The 27,023-nt window shown below is 34.9% G+C and overlaps 6 protein-coding genes and 1 pseudogene across 7 annotated transcripts in view; 5 read left to right on the forward strand and 2 right to left on the reverse strand.

The window, feature by feature from the left end:
• Positions 1-177: 177 nt before the first annotated feature.
• qm (geranylgeranyl pyrophosphate synthase quemao) lies at positions 178-3,069 on the forward strand. Its single transcript, XM_088039426.1, has 8 exons — positions 178-337; positions 1,676-1,770; positions 1,821-1,975; positions 2,025-2,169; positions 2,220-2,340; positions 2,388-2,527; positions 2,574-2,676; positions 2,734-3,069. The coding sequence occupies exons 1-8, from the start codon at positions 187-189 to the stop codon at positions 2,925-2,927; spliced, it is 1,104 nt and encodes a 367-aa protein (XP_087895552.1). The 5' UTR covers positions 178-186; the 3' UTR covers positions 2,928-3,069.
• A 163-nt stretch (positions 3,070-3,232) lies between these two features.
• Positions 3,233-4,541, forward strand: Nubpl (NUBP iron-sulfur cluster assembly factor, mitochondrial). The gene is made up of 4 exons (XM_088039427.1): positions 3,233-3,605; positions 3,736-3,901; positions 3,951-4,135; positions 4,182-4,541. The coding sequence occupies exons 1-4, from the start codon at positions 3,389-3,391 to the stop codon at positions 4,529-4,531; spliced, it is 918 nt and encodes a 305-aa protein (XP_087895553.1). The 5' UTR covers positions 3,233-3,388; the 3' UTR covers positions 4,532-4,541.
• Position 4,542: 1 nt separating this feature from the next.
• On the forward strand, positions 4,543-5,392 carry LOC148173259 (phosphoglycerate mutase 1 pseudogene; annotated as a pseudogene).
• On the reverse strand, positions 5,389-9,193 carry Surf4 (Surfeit locus protein 4). Its single transcript, XM_088039430.1, has 5 exons — positions 9,051-9,193; positions 8,526-8,789; positions 8,247-8,477; positions 5,859-6,038; positions 5,389-5,811 (listed from the first exon to the last, which is right to left on the reverse strand). The coding sequence occupies exons 1-5, from the start codon at positions 9,099-9,101 to the stop codon at positions 5,725-5,727; spliced, it is 813 nt and encodes a 270-aa protein (XP_087895556.1). The 5' UTR covers positions 9,102-9,193; the 3' UTR covers positions 5,389-5,724.
• A 4-nt stretch (positions 9,194-9,197) lies between these two features.
• ubl (Ubiquitin-like protein 5) lies at positions 9,198-9,885 on the forward strand. Its single transcript, XM_088039431.1, has 3 exons — positions 9,198-9,303; positions 9,352-9,537; positions 9,770-9,885. The coding sequence occupies exons 2-3, from the start codon at positions 9,360-9,362 to the stop codon at positions 9,811-9,813; spliced, it is 222 nt and encodes a 73-aa protein (XP_087895557.1). The 5' UTR covers positions 9,198-9,303; positions 9,352-9,359; the 3' UTR covers positions 9,814-9,885.
• Positions 9,886-9,916: 31 nt separating this feature from the next.
• Uck (Uridine-cytidine kinase) lies at positions 9,917-12,105 on the reverse strand. 2 transcript variants are annotated; one of them, XM_088039428.1, is made up of 7 exons: positions 11,953-12,105; positions 11,797-11,905; positions 11,498-11,754; positions 11,289-11,434; positions 11,144-11,241; positions 11,045-11,093; positions 9,917-10,412 (listed from the first exon to the last, which is right to left on the reverse strand). In XM_088039428.1, the coding sequence occupies exons 1-7, from the start codon at positions 12,024-12,026 to the stop codon at positions 10,258-10,260; spliced, it is 888 nt and encodes a 295-aa protein (XP_087895554.1). In that variant the 5' UTR covers positions 12,027-12,105; the 3' UTR covers positions 9,917-10,257. The 2 variants fall into 2 exon arrangements, with proteins under 2 accessions (XP_087895554.1, XP_087895555.1); XM_088039429.1 differs by lacking the exon at positions 9,917-10,412 and adding an exon at positions 10,432-10,723 and having other exon boundaries at positions 11,953-12,103.
• Positions 12,106-14,026: 1,921 nt separating this feature from the next.
• FMRFaR (FMRFamide Receptor) overlaps positions 14,027-27,023 on the forward strand; it is a 34,075-nt gene continuing 21,078 nt past the window's right edge. Inside the window, exon 1 of the mRNA XM_088039178.1 lies at positions 14,027-14,207. The gene's annotated coding sequence lies outside the window, so the exon portion shown is untranslated. The remainder of the gene's footprint in view (positions 14,208-27,023) is intronic.

Genomic DNA, 27,023 nt, shown 5'->3' on the forward strand with positions numbered 1-27,023 from the left:
ATACAAAAGATTTTGATTATTTTTACTTTAAAAAAGTGAAAAAATGCAACAATTATATTAGTTAATCGATAATTATTTCAATTATTGGCCTCGTTAGTATGATAACAGTCGCCGTTGACATGCACATAATACATTAGTTTTAATGCTTATCCATTTTGGTTAAATAAATTTTTGAACATACAGATTATGACAATAATTGGAACTACAATGAGATTCCTAAATTCCAAATTTTTCTCTGGAAAATTCACCCACTTGAATTTTTTATGGAAAAACGGGAAACAAAAAATTCATGAAAAAAAATACTGTGAATTTAGATCAAAAGTTCAAACAAAGACATGTAAGTAGATCGTAAGCCAAGTTCATTTTTATTCTCTCTATCTTTATCTATCGATGTTTGATCGAAAAACATAATTAATATAAACTTTCCACCCAAAAGAAATAACCGATCCAAATTCGAAATTTAAAACACAATTCGTATTTCCAGCAATTTTGATATAAAAACGCGTAATTTTCTCGGTTTCACTATATTAAGATTTGACTGACCCTGACGGTATAAATTAAAATAATTAATTTCTAAATATAGTAACGTAATAATTGAATCTAAACGTTTGAAGAAAGTCCAAATTCATTGGGCTTAGAGATTACCAAGTAGAGTTTTTAATTGAGGACCTTCTCGCCAACTAAAAACATAGTGCAACAGATAAATTTTATACGCCTAAAATAAAATCTCTACACATTTCGTAAATTTAATGTTGCTGAAAATTTGTAGGAACTAGATTTTGACCAATTGGTAAGTACCACATGTTTATCACGTTTTCTTATTTACTGAAGTAACAGACAATAAGCTAGAAATCCTTCAAGTAATACCTATAAATTGCGTTTCAAATTTCATAGTAAATTCATAATGTATGTGTAGGTAGATGATTAAAACTCAATTTCCACTTAACACCTTCAAATTGATCAAATTTATACTGTGATTGCTTTAATTAATACTTGAAAGCATCAAAGACTTTAATACCACAATGTAATAACAATGTTACGTTCGCGAAGTTCTAATAAGGAAAGCTGCTCAACTTAGTAGGTAAGAATTTTAGGTTTCTTTTAATAACACAAAAAAAGAAAAACAAAAAAAGAAAATAATAATTGCTCACACACAGGCACAGTATTATTTCACCACTTTTTACTTATAATTATAAATCTTGCAAATATCTAATGATCCTTTCCGTCCTCCTCTAGCTTTGAGTTGCAATGATAAAATCGATATTGAATATCAAAGCTCCCACTATATCAATATGACTCTTATTCAACAGCAAATTGAGGTAATATTACAAATCAACCTTTCAATTGACGATTTTCACAGTTTTCCTGTTAAAACGAAGAAAACCTTGTTATAAAAAGTGTTCAGCGTCGCAGACATCCACATTTAATATTCTCAGTTATCTCAAGATAACAGTAAAGCAAATACCCACAGGCGACACAAAATCAAATAAAACGATAAAAATAGCATGAAATATTAAAAAAAAATCAACAAAAACTCACCTTTATCTCACAAAAACACAAACACTTCGAAAGACTTTAGTAACTTTCGTTGTTTTAGGTTGGTGGTTGTCTCTCTGTCGCATGTGCTAACCTAACAAACTTCGCAAATCAGTTTTAATTATTTTAAATTTTTTAGTTAATACGTGTGTTAAACCTTTCTTCGTAATGGCACAACAAGGGCAAGGAATCCCCAAAGTGTACAGTAATAGCAACGACAAGAGCCAAGATGAGGTTAGGTTTTCAATTGCCGCAATTATTTTTTTAATTATTGCTTATTACAGAAACTACTGCAGCCATTTACGTATATTACTCAAAATCCAGGTAAAAGTATAAGATCAAAATTAGCACGGGCTTTTAATTATTGGTTAAATATCCCTGAAGACAAATTGACCACAATTGAGGAAGTTGTTGATATGCTACATAATGCTAGTCTTCTGTGAGTTTTTACAGAAAGAAAAAGATCTTGGAATAACTTTTTTTTTAAGTTTGGATGATATTCAGGACAATTCAGTCCTTCGAAGAGGAGTACCAGTAGCACATTCAATTTATGGGGTCCCAAGCACTATAAATGCTGCCAATTATGTGTTGTTTATTGCACTGGAGAGGTTACTAGAGTTAAAGCATCCAGAAGTACAATACATTCTGAGAAATACACAATATAATAATAATTCTTACTGTAGGCAGTGAAGGTTTATAATGAACAAATTTTGGAGTTACACAGAGGTCAAGGCATGGAAATTTATTGGAGAGACAGCTACATATGTCCTAGTGAAAATGAATACAAGCAAATGACTATTAGAAGTAAGCAGCTTCAACTTTATAGTCAGTTCTTTAAAGTGTTGTTTTAGAAACTGGTGGCCTTTTCATGTTAGCAATAAGACTAATGCAACTGTTTAGTGATAACAAAGCTGATTATACCAAGCTTACAGGAATTCTAGGACTCTTCTTTCAAATACGTGATGACTACTTAAATTTATATTCTAAAGATGTAAGTTGAAGGGCACCTATTCATTCCTCTAAATTTTTCCTTGTAGTATATGTTACATAAAAGCTTTTGTGAGGACCTTACTGAAGGAAAGTTTAGTTTTCCAATTATACACGCTATTCGTAGTCAGCCTGATGACAACCAAGTAATGCGTATCCTTCTAATACCTAAGTAAAACACACATTAAAAAAATCCTTAACTTTTCTTAGATATTCTGCGCCAAAGAACAAAAGATATTGAAGTGAAGAAATATTGTGTATCCCTGTTGGAAAAGTATGGTAGCTTTGAATACACTAAGCAAGTGTTGGCGGAATTGAAGGGCCAAGCTCAAGAGGAAGCGGAGAAACTAGGCGAAAATCCATACATGTCTGAGGTGATGGAGTATATTTTTAAATTGGATTGAACTTTGCCCAGTATTTTTGTATTTCTTTATTTTATTTATACAAAAAGTTTGTTATTGGCATTTACCGATTGTTGAAAATTGTATGATTTATTGTGATATTTGTTTAAGTTGCTTGGTATTAAATATATTTTTTGCACTTTAAGGAATGATGAAAATGAGCATTTTCGAGTGCGTATAATGTGGTGCCTACCCATCTTTTATTTATTTATGGAAAAACAACTTCCGACTTTCTAAACAGCATTCCCGTTCAACTACATCAAAATGCGATTTAAATGCAGCTAACTAAAATATTTAGTAATCGAATTTTAATTATTCAACCATCATACTCAGAAAATTGTCATCGTGACGTCACAGTAGTTCAAATGACCCGTGTTTTGTTTTTAGTTTTCCTCCAAGCACAAATAACTCCAAAGTCCGCAATTATTTAAACAAACATTAAATGAGAGCCCCTAATCTCAACGATGTCGATCTTCCAAAAACTTTACCCTTTCCGCAAATTTGCTTCAACTTTTGAGGTTATGGGGTTGCAAAAACGCCCCCATTCCACCGAGAATCTAAAGCAGCACCAAACAAAAATCATGGGCAAGGGTTTACCAACGAAAAAACCCATCGATGGGGTCAAACACATCGTTGTAATCTCATCGGGTAAAGGTGGAGTCGGCAAAAGTACAACCTCAGGTTATAATCAATACAAGCCAAGATTTTAAAGAATGGTGTGTTTAACTGCTTCCACCAAAAAGTGGGCGGAGACGTCTGACGTAATGGTGGAAGGAGCGAATCACCAAACGTGCTCATTGAATTTTTTTAGTGAACTTGGCTGTGGGGCTAAAAGTGGCGTTCCCTGAGAAAAAAATTGGTTTGTTAGATACAGATGTCTTCGGGCCTTCAGTACCTCTCATGATGAACCTCAACGAGACACCTTTGTTAAACGAGAAGAACTTGATGGTACCACTCACCAATTACGGAGTGAAATGGTGGAGGCGCCGGTTCAAAAATTCTATTTTTATTTCCACTTTTTTCTAGTATGTCGATGGGTTTTTTAATAGAAGAAGGCGCCCCGGTAATTTGGAGGGGCCTCATGGTCATGCAGGCTTTAGAAAAGCTCTTAAGACAGGTGACTTGGGGGTCCATCGACTATTTGGTCGTGGACACACCGCCCGGTACTGGGGACACTCACCTATCTCTAGTTCAGAACGTTCCTATTTCTGGTATAAATGTTAAAATCTGTTTGTCCACGTTAATTTTCTTTTCAAGGTGTTATTTTGGTGACGACTCCACAGCCTGCGGCCCTCCAAGTGACCAAACGTGGGGCTATCATGTACCAAAAGTTAGGAGTCCCCATTATAGGCCTCGTGGAAAATATGTCGTCAGTAATATGTCCATCGTGTTCAAGTACCGTTAAAGTTTTCGGTGAAGGAACCCCAAATTTAGTTGCCGAAATAAACTCAAATATTATTGCCAGTTTTGCTCTGGACCAAGAGGTATCATGTAGTACTGATAAAGGTACCCCCATTGTAGTAAAAGACCCTGAGAATCTCCACTCTCGGATGTATCTAACGTTAGCTAGGAAACTCGTAGATTTCATTGAGAAAAATAAAGAATAAATCAATCCACCATGGCAAAACTGACATTAAAGCACCCCTTTCTGACACTCCCTGCAAAATTTCTGTCCACCATGACGCAGTACAGAATCGTGATGGTTCGCCACGGCGAATCGGAATGGAACCAGAAGAATCTCTTCTGCGGTTGGTACAACGCCAACCTCAGCGAAAAGGGAAGACAAGAAGCCCAAAACGCTGGGAAAGCCCTCAAAGATGCCAAATACACTTTTGATTTGGCGTACGTTTCCGTGTTAAACAGAGCTCAACAAACTCTTCAGATCATCCTTAAAGAACTGGGTTTGGAATCAATACCTATTGAGAAAACGTGGAGGCTTAACGAGCGGCACTACGGCGCCTTAACCGGTTTGAACAAAACAGAAACTGCAGAAAAGTATGGGGAGAAACAAGTGGCGATTTGGAGGAGAAGTTACGATGTGCCTCCGCCCCCCATGGAGAAGGACCACCAGTACTATAATACCATCGTGAATGACAAGATTTACGAGCATGGGCCCTGTAAAGATGAATTTCCGGCCTGTGAGTCTCTGAAGTTGACCATTGAAAGGAGTTTACCCTTTTGGAACGAGACGATAGTACCCCAAATTAAAGCTGGGAAAAAGATTTTGATCGCCGCTCACGGTAACAGCTTAAGAGGGATCGTAAAATACTTGGATCAAATGAGCGAAGATGCCATCATGGGTTTGAATTTACCCACAGGAATACCTTTTGTTTACACCTTGGATGAAAATATGAAACCAATTCCTGGGGGAAGCTTGCAGTTTTTGGGTGATCCTGAAACAGTGAAAAAGGCCATGGAGGCTGTAGCCAATCAAGCTAAAGCAGCAAAGAAGTGAGCTGCATACTATTGGAAAAATATTTTATTAGTCCTTGCAACAACCCAGTAAACTTAATCTATCTAAAATACAATAAAATTTAAAATATTCAGCGTTGGAAGTATATGTTGAGCATACAAAAATTTGGATGATGTACGTACATTTACATTGTGTAGACGAATATTCGTTCGAAATACTTGATGACGGTCACAAAATAATAAAACTTACCATATGTACACTTTTAAATTAGTAAAAAAATACAGGTTCATACAATCCTTGCAAAAATAAAACGGGAATTTTCATACAAAATGAACCAACTAATGTTCTCACAACTTATCACCTGCTCACTAAAAGGTAACACTTAATTTACCACCGCTTCTTGTGCTCATCCATCGACACGCCACCAGGACCTAGATAAACTATCATAAGCAGACCTCCGATCACTGACAAAGTCTACAAAATACAACAGTAGTAGATACAACAAAATTCAGAGATATTACCTGGAAGAAATCGTATTTCAGGAAATCACGCAGCGGCTTGTACGAAGGAATATTCCACCAAGCGTTATGGTAGAAGTTGAGGGTTGTAAGTAACAGTACCAAAATCAAAGCTGACAATTTTGTTTTGTAACCTACTGTAACTAAGACCATGAGGGCCGATCCCATGAGGTCCAAAAGAATCTGCAAAACGAGAGTTGTAAGACGCACACATTAAAACTGAAACTGGAGTTTGATTGCATGATATTAAATAACACTAGTTCACAAGGTTTTATATTTCACAATGAAAAGGGTTGAATCTAGAAAAGTTTTTTAACCCTCTAACTGTTGTAAACGTATAGGTACGCTTTGACACTTTTCTCATAAAAATAATAAGAGAATAATAAGACAAATCGAATGACAATATTTACGTATTAGTGACACTTCTGGTTATGCCGGAAGTAGTAAACTTGCTTATTTAAAATGGAACGCCCCACATATTCATCCAAATTAAGGGTGACTTTATGTATAATGTGCTATACTTAAATTGAACCATTTCAGAGATATCTTGATTTTTGTAAAAAAAATTGCACAACAGAAGTGAAATTTTTTTCCGAAATAAGTACCCTATAATCTATTTTAAAATCGCCACGTTAATTGGAAAAAAAGCACAATACAAACGTACAACGAAATTTCGCGGTAACTTTATGTATCGGACACCTATTTCCTACTAAAAATACGGAAAAAAAGAAGTGTTTTTACTCCTTTGTTTCCAATTTTTTTATAAACAAATTTTGTGGTCTAATGGAAATAAAAAATCATCAAAAATGTTTGTGGAAATATTTTTTTTGTAATGCAAATTTAATTTGTTTTTTTTTTAAATCGAGATACAGTCGAACTTCCATAACTCGAAGTCTGAAGGGAAACCACAATTGGTTCGAGTTAAAGAAATACTAAACAAAAAATGAAAAAAATTTGCATAAAATTGTTTTTAAAGAATTATAAATGTGCTCAGTAGGCACAGTCTTTCAATGTAAAAAAAAAACAGTTTCAATGTTTCAAACGCATTTTTCACTTATAAATGTGAATCTTCAAAATCCACATCGTTTCGAGTTGCAATTTTTATAATTTTCTGAAATTTTTGTTAAAGATCTGATTTTGATCTGAATTTTTGGGATATTCTTTTTCTTGCACTTAAAAATTTGTTTTATGGCTCAATTCTTCTAGTAGAATATCGTTGTCAGAAACACTACTTACCCAAAACCAGATTTTCGAATTATAATTCAGAATAGTTTCTTCGGTGACATTGGAGATCTTTTTACATGTTTCCTAGCTATCTAACACTTTTGATAAAATTCTGGATTCAGTAATAATAGTAATGAATTTCGAATTGTGGAAGTCCGACTGTATTTTAGAAATCATACAATTTCGGTATAGCACTGTCCCCAAAATTTCAAATTCTTATCATTTGCATTTTCTGAGAAAAATGTCAAAATGTAAATGTACAATTACAACAGTAAGCAGAATTCAAAACTAAAAATAGAAAAAAACTATCACGTTTGGTTTTTTACTTATACAGGGTCTCTCTTAATTAACTACAAACTCATATCTGCGTTTATTTTTGGAGAAAAATTTTGAATTTTGGCACAATCATAGAAGGCCATATGGTGCATCTTTTAAGAACTACGCTTACTGTAAGTTGCAAACTCAGCCTACTGCGATTTTTTGAATAGAGGGATTTTTCTATATTTTGCTTGGCGTCAGAGATATGGACTAAAGTTATTAAGAAAAGTTGCTTATAATCAAATGTGAAGCCAAAAATTCAAATTTTAAATTTAAAAAATATGGCATCTGGCGCATCATTTTACCCAGAAATGAATGCTTTCCTACGCATAAACAAACAAATCCTGTGAAAAATCCAGACGTGATCAAATTATGGCCAATGGATTTTTGTGATTACAGTGGGATATAAGAAAACATCTAAATTTGTAAACTAGTGTAATTAAATCCACAATTATGCAGCAGACAAATGAATATTTTCAATGTCTTTTTACCTTTTTCCCCGACCTTGGTAGATTAGGTAATGTTTAATTCCCACCACATTGTTCACAAATTAACGACTTTTTGTTATTGATAAGGACATCACTGATGTTGCAATATTTTTTATGACTATCAAAAACGATCTCGATTGTACCAAACGCGATTACACTGATAAGAAATCCCAAGACGATTTTAGTGCTGATAAACCGTGACAATCCGTAAATTGCTTTATGTCATATTGCTATCTTTATGGTTGTAAAACTCCTCAATGTTTTTAACAACGTTATTTTTCAACTAGAATTTATAGTCTATTGGCGAAATTCTTGGCAAGACGTGAAAACACAACAAAAATAAACCATCTGGTTCAATTACCTGGAAAAAGCTGAGCTCAAATCGAATCAGCGTGATAAACATAAATGCGAGCAGAATTCTCCCCGTTAGTTGTAGGTAGTTCTTGGGTTTGTTCTCTCCAAGGGATGGTACTCCTGCAAATAAACTTTTCGCTTCGCCTCTGCTTTCAGCCAAGACCAACAAGAGAGCACCGATAAGAGCCAAGTTCCTGAACAAGAACTGTAAATCCCACAATATGCTATAAGCGAAAGTCTAGAAAAAAACCTGTAGTCAATAATACAATAAAATTCGTGTTCATACTTGTAAAACTACAATGAAAAAGAGAACTCCACAAGCTATCGTTACTTTGTATCGGATTATGACCATGACGCAGCCCCCCAATTGCCCAATTAAATTAACTAAAACGAAAATTGTCGCGAGAAACTTGCCACAGCCCCATGACAAGTCCATGTACTCTCTTTGTTCACTCCATTGGAACCACATTCGTAAACCATCTTCGAGGAAGGTGGATATAAGACATAGCCGTGCTGCTGTTGGAAGGATATGTTTTAACTTTCTGATGACCTGGAAGAAGAAAGTGTGAGCATATGGAGGCGTTGAAACTGAAGAAATTGATAAAAAATCAAAAAAACAGTCCCGCGACCACTCTAATTGTGGATTTCCCCTTGGAAAACCTGTTGATTTATTTTTAATTTGAACAGAAGGTAGCAAGGTGACGTGACATTAAATTTTGAGTGCATTTTTCGAAAAACTTCATGATTTTGACAGAAACTTTTGATTTCGCAAATACTGGCGACAATCTCAAAGTTAAAAAATTCCAGTTACCTGATCTGCTATGTCTTCAGCGTTTGAAATATATTCATTTGGAATACTCATTTTGATTTATAGAGAGCAAAAGCTCCACGCAGACACGTAACTTTACAGAGGTATGAAAGAACTACGCAGGAGCTCTACCGGGACATCTTATCTATTCTGACAGTTGATAGTTGAGAGGAGTAGGTGCAACGACTGACGTTCACAAACGTCAAAGTCAAAACTAATTTTCAATTCCAGATAATTCCATAAAACGAGCTTCAAGGTAAGAAAAACGGTTGTTTTCGAGGTGGAACAAGTTTTAGTTTTTTAGGACTGAAAATGATAGAAATTACTTGCAACGACAGGTTAGGGAAGAAGGTGAGGGTGAAATGCAACCCTGATGATACTGTGGGGGATCTGAAGAAGCTCATTGCCGCTCAGACGGGGACAAAATGGGACAAAATTGTCCTGAAGAAATGGTACACCACTTTCAAGGACCACATCCAGCTACAGGACTGTATCCTTTTTAATATCACAATCTCTGGTTATCATGGGACAGATGTGCTTCAGTTTGCATTAAATTATCAGTTGCAGAAATCCCTTGATACTCAAATCTTGGGATTATTAGAAACTCATTCAAGGTGTGTTTTGTTGATACAATTTTAGGGTCACATTTACTGAATTTATTGCTTAAATAGTTGCACAGAACATAAAATAAGAATAAAAAGTTGCCTTAACTCAAATTTCAGATGAAATCCATGATGGGATGAACATAGAATTATATTACCAATAAGCAGTGTCTAAGAATATTAATTTTTATAATTGTATGTATGATAATCTCATAATAAAATGAGCTCACAGAGTTCCAGCGTGGTTTTCTTAGTAAAAAACTGCGATTTTGTTTAAATTTGTGTTTTTATTACCAACTCAATACAAAGAAACGTGGACAAATAAAAATAGTTTGGTATAAATATCACACAAAACTTACATAATTTGTTTTAAAACGAATAAACATAAGTACGAAAACCCCTGTAAAACGTGAGTATTAACATAAAATGGCACTTGAAATTTAGTCAGACCTACTAGTGCGCCTACTCCTAAAACTTTGGCATATTTTGATTTTGAATCTAAGCGACTATATGTACAGATTTATATTCCTAATCCTAACAAGTACAAGTAATTTAAAAAATATATTTTGTGGCAAGAATCAACAGTTAACAATTCTACGATGTCCCTCTTAGTGCGGTCTTTTTCCAGAATTGGCTCGTTTCGCTGGGGACTGTGCGGGTGACAAGTTAACAGTCGAAGCTGCTTCAATGATGCGTTCTTCAGAATTTCTCAGTCTGTTGCTTAAAATCTCTCTGATATGTTGAACAATCAAATCAATCGCAACTGAAATGAAAAGATGACATTCATGCAGAAAATGTATTTATTGACAAAAGCAGACATGTTCATAACAAAATTGTAAATGCACTCAATTAAAAAATACATCAGATCGGAAAAGAAATTCAATTGACAGTTGTGCACGTGTCCAGTCTTATTTCGTACCCTTACACTTAGTAATAAGTATACTTTGGTATTCTACGCGATTAGAATGTGTGCTTAGATCCGATTTGGTGTAGATGGAATGGACTTGTAGCCATTTTCACGCTCATTTCCATGTAATATATCCCAGATGTGGTGAACTATTAGGTCAATAGCCACTGCAAAACAAATATCACGGGTTTAATATCACAACTACTACAGTGTTGGAATCATGCAACGATAAGAAAACTTAAGATAATGACAAAACAGCATGGAGGTGATATTTATGATACAGGAATGATATTGCAGTGACTATCCACCATTCACCAAAGCGGTTTCTCAATGAAAGAAAGGTTGGCTCACAGGGGCGAAAGGTTCCACTATTGTTTCAAAAATTTCATTTTTCTCTCAGCCCACAAAAAGGTACATAAACATGAAATTAAAAATACTTTTGAGAACATAGTAGGACTCTTGCCCACTGTACATCTGTGTGAACTTACCAGTGTTGTCAGCCCCCCGAGGAATAATAACATCGGCGAATTTTTTCGTCTGTAAGAAAAATCTCAATACTTGCGCCACTAAAATAAGCATCACCTTACAGGAGAACAAAACTCCTCAAAAGCTGGTTTTACGAAATTCATGTACTGATTCAGGACTTGCTCTAAATCGCGCCCGCGCTCGTTAATGTCCCTCGGAACTACAAAAAAATCAAGGAAATTGGAGAAAGGATCCATTTCAACTCACCCCTTCTTGCAAGTCTTGTGTCTGAATCAGTGTCCACAAATAGTTTCATATGAAACAATTTACGCACTTCTGGGAAATAGAAGACTAAAATTCCTTCGAAAAGAACCACGTCGGCTGGATAAATCGTAATAATTTCGTCTTTGCGTCTAAAAAGTGAGGTTACATCAAGTGTCAAAAAGTGAGGTTACCTCGTTAAAATCTCGACTTACAAAGCATGATTCTTGTAATCATAAGTCGGAATCTTCACAATCTTCCCAGCTAAAATATCCATCAACGTCTCCTTCATCAAATTTTCATTAAAAGCGTCCGGATGATCAAAATTAAACTGTCCCTTCTCAGCCTTCTGGATCTCATTGGGAGTCAAATCCCGATAAAAACTATCTTGTGAAATACAAACAACTTGTCTTTGCGTGTGATCGACGTCCACTTGTCCCAACTTTTCCATAATTCGTTTACACACAGTGCTCTACAACAAACGTGGAAACTGAGTCAATTTTCTCTCCCTTACCTTGCCGCTAGCTGTGCCCCCTGAAACCCCAATCAGAAAGGGAGTTTTACCATCAATACCGTTGATTTTCCCGTTTAATTTGGTGTCGCACATTTTCGCGGAGAAATTTCTAGGATCAATACTGTTATCAAGACTTTCATTACGGTTCGAAAATACCTGATGAGGCGCATATGCGGCTTTTGGAAGATACAGTGCGCTGCAGAAACGGGATTAAACCAAATGCTGGCCATTGCTGGACAGAGGGCGCTTATTCTGATTAAGTTTTTCGATCAAATCGAAAATAGCAGAAAAAATTTTCTTGTGACGTTGGGATTTTTTGTTTGCCATTGTGTCAAGGGCAGCCCTGTTTTGGTGCTCACACAATTATGCAAATTTATCGAGTACAGAGTGATCAGTGATGTAATAATAGATAATTGATCAACAAGTCTATTTTTGCATTTATCATTGATAGTAATTACATAATATCGACATTTTTGTTGCAAGTTTAAATTTGGCGCCTGTATTTTAGGGGAAAAACATAAAACCACTAAAATTGAATAACAAATTTTTTTTACGCGCAAAATTGAAAGTATTAATAGATAGCAGGAGAAAACGGGAAAGTCCCACAGCTGCAGTTTCGGCTATTTCAACATCGGCACTCACCTGTCTGAGCCCGTTAATTTTCGCTGCATCTTCTAAATTATAGTTAGCGTGAGATAAGCATCAAAAACTCATAAAAGTCAGCTTACGCAACCCGATAATTTAAAAATGCAATACAGAACCCGTTAAAGTGCTCCCTATAATAATTCAGATTTAATTATACAGACTTGATGAAATCCCATATGATAATAGACATCCCATTAGCATATTTACCCACAATTTGAATGTGATCCGATATGATTACAGGCCGAGATTAATAATGATAAGAAGAAAGCTAGTAATAACGTATTTTGGGTGTTGGTATGCAGACGATTGCAACAGTCGAGACGTTTTTCAATTAAAATTCAAGGCGATGCTAGAAATGGGACTTGATATGTGCATAATTCGGAGCATATTTGGTTTTCCTGGTTTCTGAGTGCGTAGTTTTACCTTTTGTACTGGAACAAGCGTCAGAAATGGGCAGAAATGTTTCCCAGTGTTAAACTCGTTGTAACTGAATATTTTATTTCGTTTTTTTGAAGTCATTAAGTTCAACGTTGCATATTAGAACAAAGTCAGCGGTCTAACCCTTGTAAGGCTGAGTGGAGACCAGAGTTGAGTTTCAAAAGCTGTTATTGTCTTTAGTGAAACTATTATCCCTTCAAAGGGTCAAGAGAAATGAGGAGCGGTCACGTTTGGTCACTTCTTTCACTCAGACAGTTGCGCATTTATCTCGCAATGTAAACAATATTACTATGAATTACTTGTTGAAATTAGCTGCTCATAATTTTCCTTTGATATTTTAACACGTTTAACGCGTCCAAGTGAAAGAGCAATGTGAAAACCTCGTTATTTTCGACGGCCACAAACTGTTTTTGATATATTTCTCCATTTATCAACGACTATAAATACCATAAATCAGAATCCCCCAATTTAAAGTAGCACAGAATTAGTATCCACTTACCTCCAAAACTTCCTTATCGGAATAACGTGACTTGATGTGTTCTAAATAAATTGCTTAAGCCCACATTTCCTCCAATTACAACCGAAAATTATTCCAGAATGTTGTCTTCCGTTTTGTTTATGGAATGCAGTAAAGAGGAATACTAATTGTGAATTAAGGCGGCGTTAATGCTTATCTCCCGCTGTTAATTAAAATCTCTGATTTTCATTCACCTGCTGTGACCTTCTCGTTACGAGAATCTTCTCCGATGTCAATACGATGGACCTCATTTCAAATTGAAACAATATTGATGTGGGAAAAGCACAAATATTAAAAAGTTAAGGCGGACATACACAGCCCACAAAAACATGTTTGAAAGTGGCAAAATCCAACTTTTTTCATTTTAAATCAACTCAGCATCCCCAAAAATCCATTCCCTTGACACAAGTAGATATGTTCCACCGAAATTAATAAAGTTGGACACAGCACAGCTTTCGTCCCGCAAAAACTCGTCCTCTCAATATTGCGAAAGTTTTTATTTAATCCGACGAAATTGGTCACAACTGCACTTGTGCATCAAGGAGGTGTAACAATGCAGTAAGCTAACCAAAACCTCATCAATGAATACAAATGAGACTACTTTTAGCTTATCTGACGAAATGCGGGTAGACGTAGCATAGAGGCGTCCGCCAGTGCGCTTTCAGCTTTCGTCGAGACGCTAGCATGCATGGACGCGCGGAAAAAGTACGAAAACTTTACGTGAAAAGTGCATAAACTGTGACAAAACAACCAAGAAGGGAGTGACGGGGTGAAAAGTGGTATTTAGTGAGTGGAAAATGTAGAAGTGAAGGTAAGAAAAAACTAAAAAAAATGAAAAGATATGACGAAACTATTGCTCGTACCTTTTATTGTTGTGATAATATTTGTGACACTTCCAATAAATTCGTCATGACGTCAACGACGCCTCGCCCTTCGAACGATATTTTTTTATAACTGGACATAGAAATAAAACATTTTTTCAGTGACACTCAAACACTCAAATCAGTGGCTCCAAACTTTTGAACTAGTGTTGAAACGACACGCGAGGCGATTGACAATCAGTAATACCATACATTATCTGCAATTTAATAGCTCAATTGTGTATAAACTAGTCGGAGTCTATTGCAATAGCGACAAAAGGTAAAGTGTCAGCGTCACGTTGAAATACATTTAATTTTATCCTCGCATCTGTTACTCGTTGGGTTAGTTTTCCTCGTTTATTTTTATGAACTGAACTTGGTACAAAAACTAAATTTGAAGTTGCTTCAACTAAGTAAAAGTATTTTATTTCGTCCTAGCTTGCAACTGAATAAACTTAATTAAAAGCATTCGTAGGGTTTATGTTCAGGGTTGCCAATAAATATTTATTACCACAGTAAACAGATATTTCGGGGAAATAACTGCCAGTAAAATCTATTGCGCAGTTTTTTAATAAATCATAATTAATAACGGAATTAATTGGGTTCTACAATGTGTTTCTAGCATCAAGGGTGGCTCTGTCATACACTAATTTGTTGCTTTGTTTTCATAGTGAATATTACAAAACAGAAAAATCAAATTACCTTGGATTTTTGGTGAATCGGAGTGTACTTGGCGATCTCCATAAATCGAATTCTCTTTAGGACTGTATTTTGAAGTTTGTTGAAGCCGAAATTGTAACTTTACAGTTGAACTTTTGACATTAGAAACGTCAGCTGTCCACTCTCGCCAACTGTCATGTTTAGGATGTTTTGTTTTCGCCAACCTTAGTAACTTTTTTGTTTTGTGTATGGATATTATGTTAAAAGTTAAAATTTCACTTACGTTAACGACTTTTCAGTTACCGTTTTGTGTTTAAGTTTTTGATATCCAGGCTTCAAACCACAACGTGAACAGGGGTGTGTTCATAAAGTGAGACGTCTGTTGGAACGTGTGACGTCAGAGTGATATGATTAACACTCTGAGATTCGCCAGAGTGTTGTTGCGTTTATGAACGGTTTCCGTGGTTATTTAAATGCAAAAATTCATGACTAAAACTATGCCAAATTTCTGATATCGATATCTCGCTAATTTTTTAGAGTAAAATTAAGTTATTATACATCAGTGTATGCAGAATTTTCCGTAGATTCCAAATCTGGGATTTAAATTCAGATTCGACAACAAATAAGTTGATTTTCATTTTTCCTAATTTGTCCGATCGGTCTCAAATTCGGCCAGTAGATAGATCTCGAGCTTCTTTTTCGATTTAGGAATTTGACCAAAATTATTATAGAAGCTGGTTGATATTATAAAATGTACATTTTTTTAATAAACAAAAAATTTAAAAAAAATGTATTTTTCTAAACTAAAAAATTGAAGCACAATTTTCAACGGTGTGCGGAGACCTATTTTCAGTTTCAAAGGGGTGCGGCTTACTTGAAAGGTTAAGAAACAATCATTTATGGCAACAAACATTTGACGTGCACTTGAAATTCAAGACATTGGAGCGTTTTTCATCGGGATTTCTGAGTCCGGCGATTTTCGAGCACTCTGTGCGTTCTTAGCGTGGTATTAATGAACGCTCAAAGTCGAGTGACAGAAAGCTTTGCGCATCTTTATGAACACATTTTACACAAACTTTACACAGAGTGATTTTTATGCACGCAGCCCAGTTTTTTATTTTTATTTATTATTTTTATTTATTGGACTCTTGGACTCTTGATAATTTGATTTTGGGAATTTTGAGCTGACAAGGGTGACCTTATTGTCTCCCAGAATTTGACATTTGTCAATTTTGACATGAAAATTGTTGTGCATCAGACCTTAAACGATCGTCTTTTGTAACCCAAAACAACACTGCCATTGCAGCATTTGCAACAGGAACGAATTACACAATGAAAATTTTAAAATTTGTGATCTTGGGCGGACATTTGTGACATTTGCAACCTAAACCAACTGTAATTTGTAATGAGCGACAAATTTTTTGACATTTCATAGCCACCCTTAATGTAAAGACAGCTAGATTTGGGGGTAAATAAATGCACTACTCTGTATATGATAAAAGCTGCCACTGTGGTCTTATATCAATTTATACCAAAGTGAAAGATGATGTATATTTTCTGATCTCGCCTTCAATTTATTTGTAACATCCCAATAAAAAATTTCAATATCGACATTTATTCTCACGAAAGACCATCAATCTTTGGTATTAACTGACATGAACAAATGGAGAACACAATTCTTATTAACAAACAAACAATAAAGAAAAACAAGCAATAAATTATTGCGAACTCCAGTGCGTGTAAACTAAACAGAAAACGGATGAAATATGAGTAAAGGCTTTAATCCTTATTGGATTTTTTTCAAGCATGGAGTGTTGCGCAAGGAAGACGATTATTCGATAAAAAGTAAAGAAATGATTGGTTGGATGCCGCAACTTCATCCTAAACCAAACACTTGAGTGGAAATTGCATTTACCAAAGCAAATGTTTAACAAGTGCACTGAAGAGTTGCCTGACTCCTCGATAATGTGCCCTTGAGGTCGAAAATCCCATCTGGAGTTGAATATATCGATTAATGAGCACCACTGTTGGAATTTGGATCCAAAAACGTGTCTTTTAACGGAAGTAAGCTATGCTACCAACATCGCAGATTTGTCAATTCCGGAAAACTAAAGTGAGAATTCGCTTGAACGGTACAGCCTTTGAAGAAGGCTGTTTACAAAGGCTTTAACCCCAATGAACGCCATTATGCACGTCTCCGACAGTGTGTGCGCCGTCAAGGTTGTTCAATTGAAAGTTCTCGGTTACTCTTCAATATTTGCATTGTAAGTTTTACTAACAAGTTTCGACATGTTTATGCATGACGAGTTAAGGTAGTCGATGGGGAACGGAGTTTTTATCTAAGAGCGAATTTCAAACGTTGCATTGGATCGATTTGAGTAACAATTACACGTATCTAATCGACATTGTACAAATGTCCAACAAACTTTTTCCATTTCACTGAAGCTAGCATGTAGTCAAAGATCGCTATCTTTTTAATTTCCAAGTCCAGACAACAAAGTATATCAAAAAACACAATGCGTCCGGCTTCAAACGCGGTTTATCTCGAAACTCACGTAGTTTACAAAGCTTTTTTTAGGACGATGTGTTTGATACTAGAGAATTGTCACTGCTGTGTAACCCAAACGATTCAAACAATACAAACATGTCATTTCTTTGGGCTATCCAATTTGGTCTCTCTTTGTCAGCAATATTTTAATGTAAACGAGCAGCACAAATTCGCATAATTGGTGTGTTAAGTACATAGCTTTCGAGGATCGTTTAGCATAGGCAAACCAATTCATAATGCCCCAATGTAAAATAAATTAATCGGGTCCACACTGATCTTCCCGATCAAATTAATTAAGTCCGGTCGATCGATACTCTATTCGAGTTGCGTGGATTTTAAACTTTTTTATCACTTCTAGGGTAAAACTACTAATAGTCGGCACTCGCCATAGGTTTTTTCCGAAATTAAGAGTTGGGTGTATTGTAAAAGCCTGCTGAACATTTTAAACTGTAATCCTACTTATTGGGAAGCTCTTTGGTACTTTTAGACAGCTCTAAGAAGTATGACGACAGCTAAAAAAAATATTTTACTCGATGGTTATCATACGTTTTCAAAGTGAGCTGGCTTTAATTGTTTGCTAAGAAATTGCTCGCTATTTTCATTTTTTTTGACCTGCAATGCGGTTTTTTTTGGGCTCTTTGTAACGTGTTATTCTAGGTTCTAGCTTTTCATTCAGATACTTTTTAGTTAAATTTATAAAATAATAGTGTTAGTATTTGGTGTGAATTTTGAAGATTTACGAGTTTTTAACATTATCTGGAGGTTTCCAACTATTTTCACAACAAATTAAAGTTTTTCTGAGAAAAATGACAACAATCATAAAGACGTAGAACAAATATCCAATTTTATACAGCGTTTTGAAAAATAAAAAAGTTGAAAAATCTGCTAATGGTGCCGATTATTGGTAGTTTTACCCTAGTCATTAAATCAAAAAAAGGTTTGTATAGCTTTTTTCTATGTGACCAATTAAATTTTGATTAATGGGTAAATATTTGCTCCGGGAAATGGTATAAATTCTTGCCCGGAGGCGTCCGGGAATTCGATTTCTATCAGAGAGGGATGCTCATAAATCAAAAGCCAATTACTCATACACGACAGGTAAACATAATAATAAAGGCAAGACTGTCTAAATGTGTATTGAAAAATCATGTCAAAATCAGTGTTTGTTGACAAACAGGTTATTGCTCTTGTTTCGAATGAAATGGTCCGAAAAGGGTAAACAGCTCCGAGCTAATTGAAGGGATGTGACCAAGTTAATTCTAGTTTCAGTACCAATTTGAAACTAATAGACAAGTTTAATGGTTTAATCGTGTACAAAGATACTTTCCACGCCTCTGCAATATTCGAAACATCCCAAACAAGTTTTATAAAACATGAAAATGAATCTTCCAATTCATTAGTGAAAAACGTCTTCGAAGTCAAATATTTTACGTCTTTTTAATCGTCGCAAGCAACCACAGGACAATTTACATTTCGTCTTGTGGCGTGGGCTAATCAAAAAAACCGCTTCTTTAATTTGACACCAAATGACTTATTATTCACAAAAAGTTGTATAATCAAAGTTGGAAGTATTTTTAATTAATTCAACTCTCAAAGAGTCAAATGCAGTTTATTCTGTAATTAAAAGTTTGTTTATACTCGAAAACGGACCGGTTTCGTTGGATCATGGGTCAACAGAGTCATCCCTGTTTATAACACAATTTCAATGTTTGCTTAATTAAACGTAACACTTGGAATGCTTACACTTTAATTAGTTTGCAAATTATGATCGCTCCGTTGATTTCACGATGCAACCAATTAATAGTACAATAATGAATCATACAATTTAGAAAGTGAACTTGTTTTCACAGTTTTATCAGGGGATCCCTGGCGCCAGCATATGCGGGAAACTTCCGGGTACAGCCAAAACACAAATCTACAATGAAAAATTACTTTTTGTACAGCGAACACCAGAAAGTCTGCAAAAGACAATATTCATTCATCGTGAAGAGAAATTTATCTCCGACGAGAGAAGTCATTCCTAATAACGCAATTATTTTTGAGTGGTGGATTTACAGACGAGGAAATGGCGTGTCAGGGTTAAGGTCACTAACTTAGCAATCAGGATTCAATGCACAGTGTGAAATTAAACGCGATAAGAAAAAGTGACTTCTTATGTTTTAAACATGTGTCTTGTTTTTCAACACTTTGTACACAATTAAACTTGGAAAAGCGACCTCACGAATAATCTGTTGATTTCCGCGAAGCAACAGATTTTAGGATTGTCTGCACTTGTAATAAATATTCAAAAATATTCCTCCTACACTGCGTTTTGTAAGTGTAATTACATCACGTTTTAAATTTCTCTGCATGGATCAAACTCACCGCTTTCTCATCGATTTTTCGTGTGATCCCAGAAAATCCTGATAATCGTGCATAGGCATCTATTATCCTCCATCAAAATTCTGCTTACGCATGCATATTTTTGTAATTTGCAATTTGACTAATCGTGTGCATGGGAGCTGTTGGGATTTCAGAGGGGGACAAACGTAATTCGATTTGCTTATGAGCTCTACCACATCGAAAAATGGGCCAAAAAGACAAATTTGCAACTTTTATATTTTCAGTTTGAGCATTTTTAGGTTAATATTAGGTATTTTCACTTTTAGGACAATATGAAATTTTCCTTATTTTTTTGTTAGAGCTTGATATTCTGATAATTGTAATGATAGAACAATAAAACGATGGTAAAAACGGCATTTTTCTATCTGTGGTAGTTCCGGAGATATCGAGGACTAAATATTCCGGAGCTTTAAAAATGTTGTTCTCTGTTGACCACCCGAAACTTTAAACGCTTCTACTTTAGTTCTTTTTTGACGTACATTGAAAATTCGCCAAGTTTTGGATTTTACGTGAAATTTTGCGTTAAATGTGCACCAAAAACTTAAGTTTGCTTTACAAATAAATAAGATGTTGACCGACGTTTTCTGAAGGTTTTTTAAGAACATTTTTAACCGACTTTTTAGGTGCGAAAATGACGTTTAATACCTTTGACTTCTACATCAATTGAACGAACAAGGCGGGATCTATCAATTAACCAAATCTCAGCTCAGTAGGTCGAATAGTTTACGAGTGTCTGTCTAAAAAACAAAAACTTTAAAAAAATTATCGCTTGAATCGGAATTCTTTTCTCAAAAAATCGCCAATCAAATTTTTCATATCTGAAAAAGTATTCTAAGCAACAAAAGCCTGAGAAAAACGATGATGAAAACCGCCTTTTTCACTAAATATACCGGAGCTTAAAAAATTTGCCCTCTGGCGACAACCCGAAAGTTCAAAAGTTTTTAATTAAGTTATTTGTCGATGTACTTTAAAAATTCGCACAGTTTTGAATTCTGTGAAAAATTTTGCATTAAATGAGCACCAAAAACTTAAGTTTGCTTGACAAATAAATAAGATTTTAATCGTGGTTTTTAGAGGGGTTTTTTAGGAACATTTTTATCCGAGTTATTCGGTGCGAAAATGACCTTTCATACCTTTGAGTTACATCAATCGAAAGAGCATCAATCGATCTATCAACTGTTTACGAGTGGCTGTCAAAAACAAACAAAATCAATTTTTTTGAAGTTTGGGTCGTAATTTTTTTTCCTCAAAAAATCGGCGATCAATTTTAGATTTCCAAAAGATATTATAAGCAACAACAGTCCTAGAAAAACTATGGTGAAGACCGCATTTTTCTATGTGTCGTAGTTCCGGATATATCACAACTTCAATAATTTTGCTCTCTGGCGTCAACCCGAAACTCCAAACGCTTTTAATTCGCTTATTTGTTGACGTGTTTAAAATTTAAAGTGCCAAATTAGAAAATTATACAGCCGAAAAGACAAATTTTAGAAATTTTTACTTTCAAGATGATCTGAAATTGTTCAATCTTTTTTATTAAAGTTTGTATATTTAGTAATTTTTACCACAGCAATAAAACTGGGAAAGATTGTTATCTTTGACTTACTTTCAGAATGTGCCAAATAACAAACTTAGAGAACAACTAGAACAAATTCTAAAATTTTCTAATATTTTTATTAAAGTCTAATTTTAAAGACAGCAATAAAATTATAAATTGTAATTCATGGAAATGAGTGCATTTAATTAAACTGGTGGTAGATCATGTTAAAACAAAGAAATTTTTCCTTTTGCGGTTTTTTCAAAATTTGAGCTTAGTTTCGAGATTTTAATAATAATTTTGGAAAATGATCAGTTTTCAAGACTACTGGTATATTGCACAAAAAATGGAAACATTGAAAACTGATTACGTTTTTAGTCGATTTAATCACTTGATTTCGTGAATTTATTTTAGTTGTGATTTTGCCGGTTTAGGGAACAGACGTTGTTTTACGGAAAGTGGAAGTCCGTGAATGAACGGCACGTCTATAAAAATCGCGTTGAGCCAAATTTGTTGTTGTCCATAATTTACAAAATGATAATAAATTAATTTAAACGCGCAGAGGAAACAGTTGTTTGTTTATCGAAATTTACCACTGGTTTAATTTAATGTACTTATTTCTGTTACATCCTGTAGAATGTGTAAAATAGGATTAAAGATCAAAAATTACAAGTATTAGTTGTAACGCAATGGCAATGAAATTTGGTTACTATTTTTGACATGTTAATGAGCCGTGCCAAATCACAAATTTATGGAGCCAAAGCGAAATGTTTTAAATTTGTTCACACTTAAGATGAAGTCTAGAGAATGCAAGGTTTACTTAAAAAAAATAGAGAAATTTCCCAATGAAAGATCTCCTCTATCTTAAGACTTTCATAATAAAAAAGGAGAAATATTAGGATCTCTGAACCCATAAAGATAAAATCGCTAGAAAAATAATAAAAGCAGGGAAGAAAAGCAGCACCTGAGTACCCCGTGTCCATTTGTTTTAATTCCATCAAATCCAAGTTGTAGACACCGAACAGAATCAGCGGACTAACATTTAAGTGGCAAAAAAGGATCGTCCTCGTAAATCAGGTGAAAATGTAATTTGCTTAAAATTCCCCCCTGATAATCTGGGATAAAGTGCTTTGACAGCCAAAACTTTTCCAACTAAAATCCAACCTAACCGATCTCCTCTGTAGTTCTAATTGGACAACTCAAAATAAAAGTAAAAATTCGTCCTCCGACTAATATCCTACGGCTCGCCGTCCTATTTTTATATCCTCTTGGAGAGCCGCCACGCGGTTAAATAATCAAATTACACGTAAACATCAGAAGATAATGAGTTGAATGAACACATCCTGTTGAAGATCTCTCTTTATCTATTTAATCAATTAGGAATCGACGTGACTTGAATCCGTGTTACTTTTTCACACTATTTTCCGATAAATTTCTCGTAAAAAGTGGGAAAGGTGTCATGATTCAACTTATCTTATCGTGAAATTGACAGCACGAATCGTTTTCTTGCTGAATTTATGTATAAGGAAATTTTGACGTTTTCTTGGCGCGATTTTTGTTGTTTTGCACTTTTTGCTTATAAATAAGATAGCGGATTGGTGAGAGTAGTTTGCGCCATAATTTAATAATACGACCTGGTGATGTGTGCTTAGTCGTTTTACAGAGAATTCGAAAATTAGATTACTTCTTTCGTTGAAAAGACCTGCGATGACGCTTGAAAAGCTGCTAATTTGTTTGGTGCAACGAGACTTGTCCATTAAGGATTACAGCAATTAAAGGAGTGCTGAGGAGATAAATAACGCCAATTAATTCTTGGAACTGCGACAAATTCATTGAAGCCCGAGTAATGAGTCTATTAATTTTTTTTGGATATTTTTGCGGATTAAAAATTACCGGACAGGTGTGAAAGACAGTGTCAACAAAATTATTTTTATGGCACATCTGCGTAGTATTTGCGGCATTGTTTTTCAAACGTGAAATCAAATTTGCATGTATGAAAGTTCCCTGATTACGTGTACGGAATCTCGGGAATAAATTACAAAAAAGACAAAGTAGAGACTGTAATTAATAGGAGCAAAGTGGAGAGTAAGCAGGAAGCTGGAGCGCAGCAAAATTTATATGTTGAAGGGATAATCGTTTCATTGTCCTCCAAATAAAACTACAAGTAGTTTAATTAAAATAATAAATAAACAGTGGAACTGTCGCGATTTACAACAGGATTCCAGGATTCGGAGATCATTTGTTGCTTCTCGTTAAATTACGCAAGTTAATCACGAAATGAGGCTCAATTGAAAATCAATAAACGACAAGAATTTGATATAATCGCTCCCTATCAATGTTCCGAGTTAGAATTACATCTAATATTCAATTACCGCGAGCTTAAGATTAGAATTCAAACTTAATGGTTGTTGGAAAAGAACTTCGGAAGTAATAAAGAGATTGGTTTGCAAAGCCAACAGGTGCCTGGCTAAAAATAGCGGTATGCATACGATTCCACTTTCGCTTTTACGTTTAAAGAAAAACACCGACGGCTTTATTATAATCGAGACTTTATGTTTATTTATATTATGTAGGACCTGTGCCAGAATGCGGCTAAAAATATGCAATAACTAGACCTTTGACAATCGCACGAATTCGGGATCACACAGAGTTAATTTGTTTTAATTAATGAAACGTTGCGGCTAAAATTATCGCAGTACGAACTTAACCTCACATTTAAGTGGGAGTGACGTTTAATCCGTGCAAATTGTCACTTTATTTTTGCCAGCGTAAAAATGGAAGGAGTGCGATTTGAATATTAAATCATCCCGAGTTTCTCGCATTTGAAAGCTGAAAACTGAAAGGCAATTTTCTCGAGGCAAATTTGTATAGACCACAAATAATACCTATTTCCAAAATTATTAATATCTTGAAATTGAGCTCGAATTTTGAAAAACCGCTAAAAAAAAATTGTTTGTTTTAACAAGATCTACCACCAGTTTAATTTAATCTACTCATTCCTGTTACACCCTGTATAAGTAAGCCAAAACTTAGTGCTACTGCTATGTCTTTGAAGTTAGACTTTAATAAAAATATTAGAAAATTTTAGAATTTTAAATTTGTCTTTTCTGTTCTAGTTGTTCTTTAACTTTGTAATTTGGCACATTCTAAAAGTAAACCAAAGATGATTATCTTACCCAGTTTTATTGCTGTGGTAAAAATTACTAAAAATACAAACTTTAATAAAAACGATTACACAATTTCAGATCATCTTGAAGGCAAAAATTTTAAAATTTGTCATTTTGGCTGTCTAATTTTGTAATTTGGCACTTTAAACTGTGCAAATTTTCAACCTACGTCAACAAATAAACGAATTAGAAGCATTTGGAGTTTCGGGTTGTCGCCAGAGAGCAAAATTTTTGAAGCTCCGGAAGATTTACTGTTCGAAAAATGCGGTTTTTACCATTGTTTTTCTCAGGTTTTTGTTGCTTTGAATATCTTTTTAGATATATAAAATTTAATTGGCGATTGTTTGTAAAAAAAAAATCTGACTCAAACGATAAAAATTTTTGAATTTTTGTTTTTTTGACAGCCACTCGTAAACTGTTTGACCTACTGAGCTGAGATTTGGCCAGTTGATAAATTCCGCCCTGCTTTTTTGATTGATAGATAACTCAAAAGTATTAAACGTTATTTTTGCACCGAAAAAGTGGTTAAAAATGTTCCCAAAAAACCCTCTGATAACCTCGGACAATATCCCATTTATTTATAAAGCAAACTCAAGTTTTTGGTACTTATTTAACGAAAAATTTCACGCAGAATTTAAAACTGCGAATTTTTAACGTACATAAACAAATATCTGAATTAAAAGCTTTTGAATTTCGGGTTGTCGCCAGAGGGCAAAACTTTTGAAGCTCTAGAGTATTTAGTGCTCGATATCTCCGAAACTACGACAGATAGAAAAATGCGGTTTTCACCATCGTTTTTCTCGGGCTTTTGTTGCTTAGAACTTAGAATACCCTTTAAGATATCTAAAATTATCGCAGTACGAACTTAACCTCACATTCAAGCGGAGGTGAGGTAAAATTCTGTGCAAATTGTCACTTTATTTTTGCCACCGTAAAAATGTAAGAAGCGAGATTTGAATATTAAATCATGCCGAGTTCCCCGAATTTCGAACCTGAAATCTGAAAGACTATTTCAGTAGCGTCAACAGGAGATTTTCTCAAGGCAAATTTGTATAGACCACAATTAATACGTATTCATGTAATGGCGTCAATACTCTAAGGATGAATTGTCGGCGTCTCTTCCGTCGTCAATTTATTTTCATTAAGTTGGTTTGAAAACAAAGGTCGTCGACTCGACATCCCCACATTCAAAGAAAATTGTAAGTTACGACTAACGGAAGTATTTCCGACCGAAAGTTTGCTGATTTTGCATTTGCTTCCGTGTGGAGGCACGGTAAATTTTAAATTAAAATTCCGACAGTGGTATTCACCGAGAATGTGGAAAAAATTACGTCTGTTTTAACTCACATTCGTCATTAATCACAGAGTTGGGGCGATAAAATATGCAGCTGGATAGTGAAGGCATGTGGAGAGTATTCGATCTTGCCTTCATCTGTCTCCTTTATTAAGGTTATTATCTAAATCGTGGGATGTTGTTTGGTAATAAATTGGGTTCGAGTTGGATATAAACAGGGGACAATAGCCAAGTGACGAAGAGCCTGTTAATATCTTTTGTCCGGAAATAATGACAAGGGAGGTTTTGTGGCGATGACAAGGTGAAAAATTAAACTTTTTTAACAAACCAATCAACTCTGATAGATGAAATAACACGTCTTCTATTACTGTTTGATCCTTCCTAAATCTTTATTTTATCTCCAAACGCAAAGTCGTGGTAACCCTGAATAAATTAGACCTTTTTATATCCCCGAAAGCACTCCTCTCTCTGCAACACTGCGACCGTTGTTTGCCAAGACCAGTTTTCTTTTAATTTCAAATCAAAACATTCTTTTGCACGAACGCGCCGAAATAATTAAAAAAAAATTACTTTTAAAGATGCGAGAGCGGCGCCATTATCTAAATAATTAAAACTTTGAAATTGATTCGTTTCGTTTTGTTTTGGAGAAATTATTACAATTGTAGAAAGTTCGGAATTGTTTTTTCGTCTTAACCAAAATACGAGCGAGGGAGTATTTTATAGCCTCTGTAAAACTAAATGGACCACAACGTCGACCACCTGAAAATTGATATTGCCCGTAAAAGTGTAGACCTCGCCCATGAAAACGTTATTGAGACTTTTATAAACCCTTTAAATCATTTTGAGACGTTTCTTATAAAATTAGACTTCGATCGAATTTTTGGAGCTGAGACACAAACATTTTTATTTTTAACTGCTCGGGATTCTATTTTGATGACTGACTTTGGGATGTAAATCAAATTTGAATAAAAATTCGTGCGTATTGGAACAATGCTCTCGGGAACTGTCGTCATGTATGACAACCTGAAGACATCAAAAATCACTACGAGGCTAGTTGTGGCAACATTGTGCAACTTTGCGATTTAATAATGAAAACACTTGCTGAACATTGCATTTTTGTTATCATCGCAAAACATAAACAAGTGGATGTCCCCAGAGGGTGCTACATAACGGCGTGAA

The sequence above is a fragment of the Gnatocerus cornutus genome, chromosome 6, assembly GCF_029298725.1.
Source record: "Gnatocerus cornutus isolate USDA-ARS CGAHR chromosome 6, icGnaCorn1.1, whole genome shotgun sequence".
Classification (NCBI taxonomy): domain Eukaryota; kingdom Metazoa; phylum Arthropoda; class Insecta; order Coleoptera; family Tenebrionidae; genus Gnatocerus; species Gnatocerus cornutus.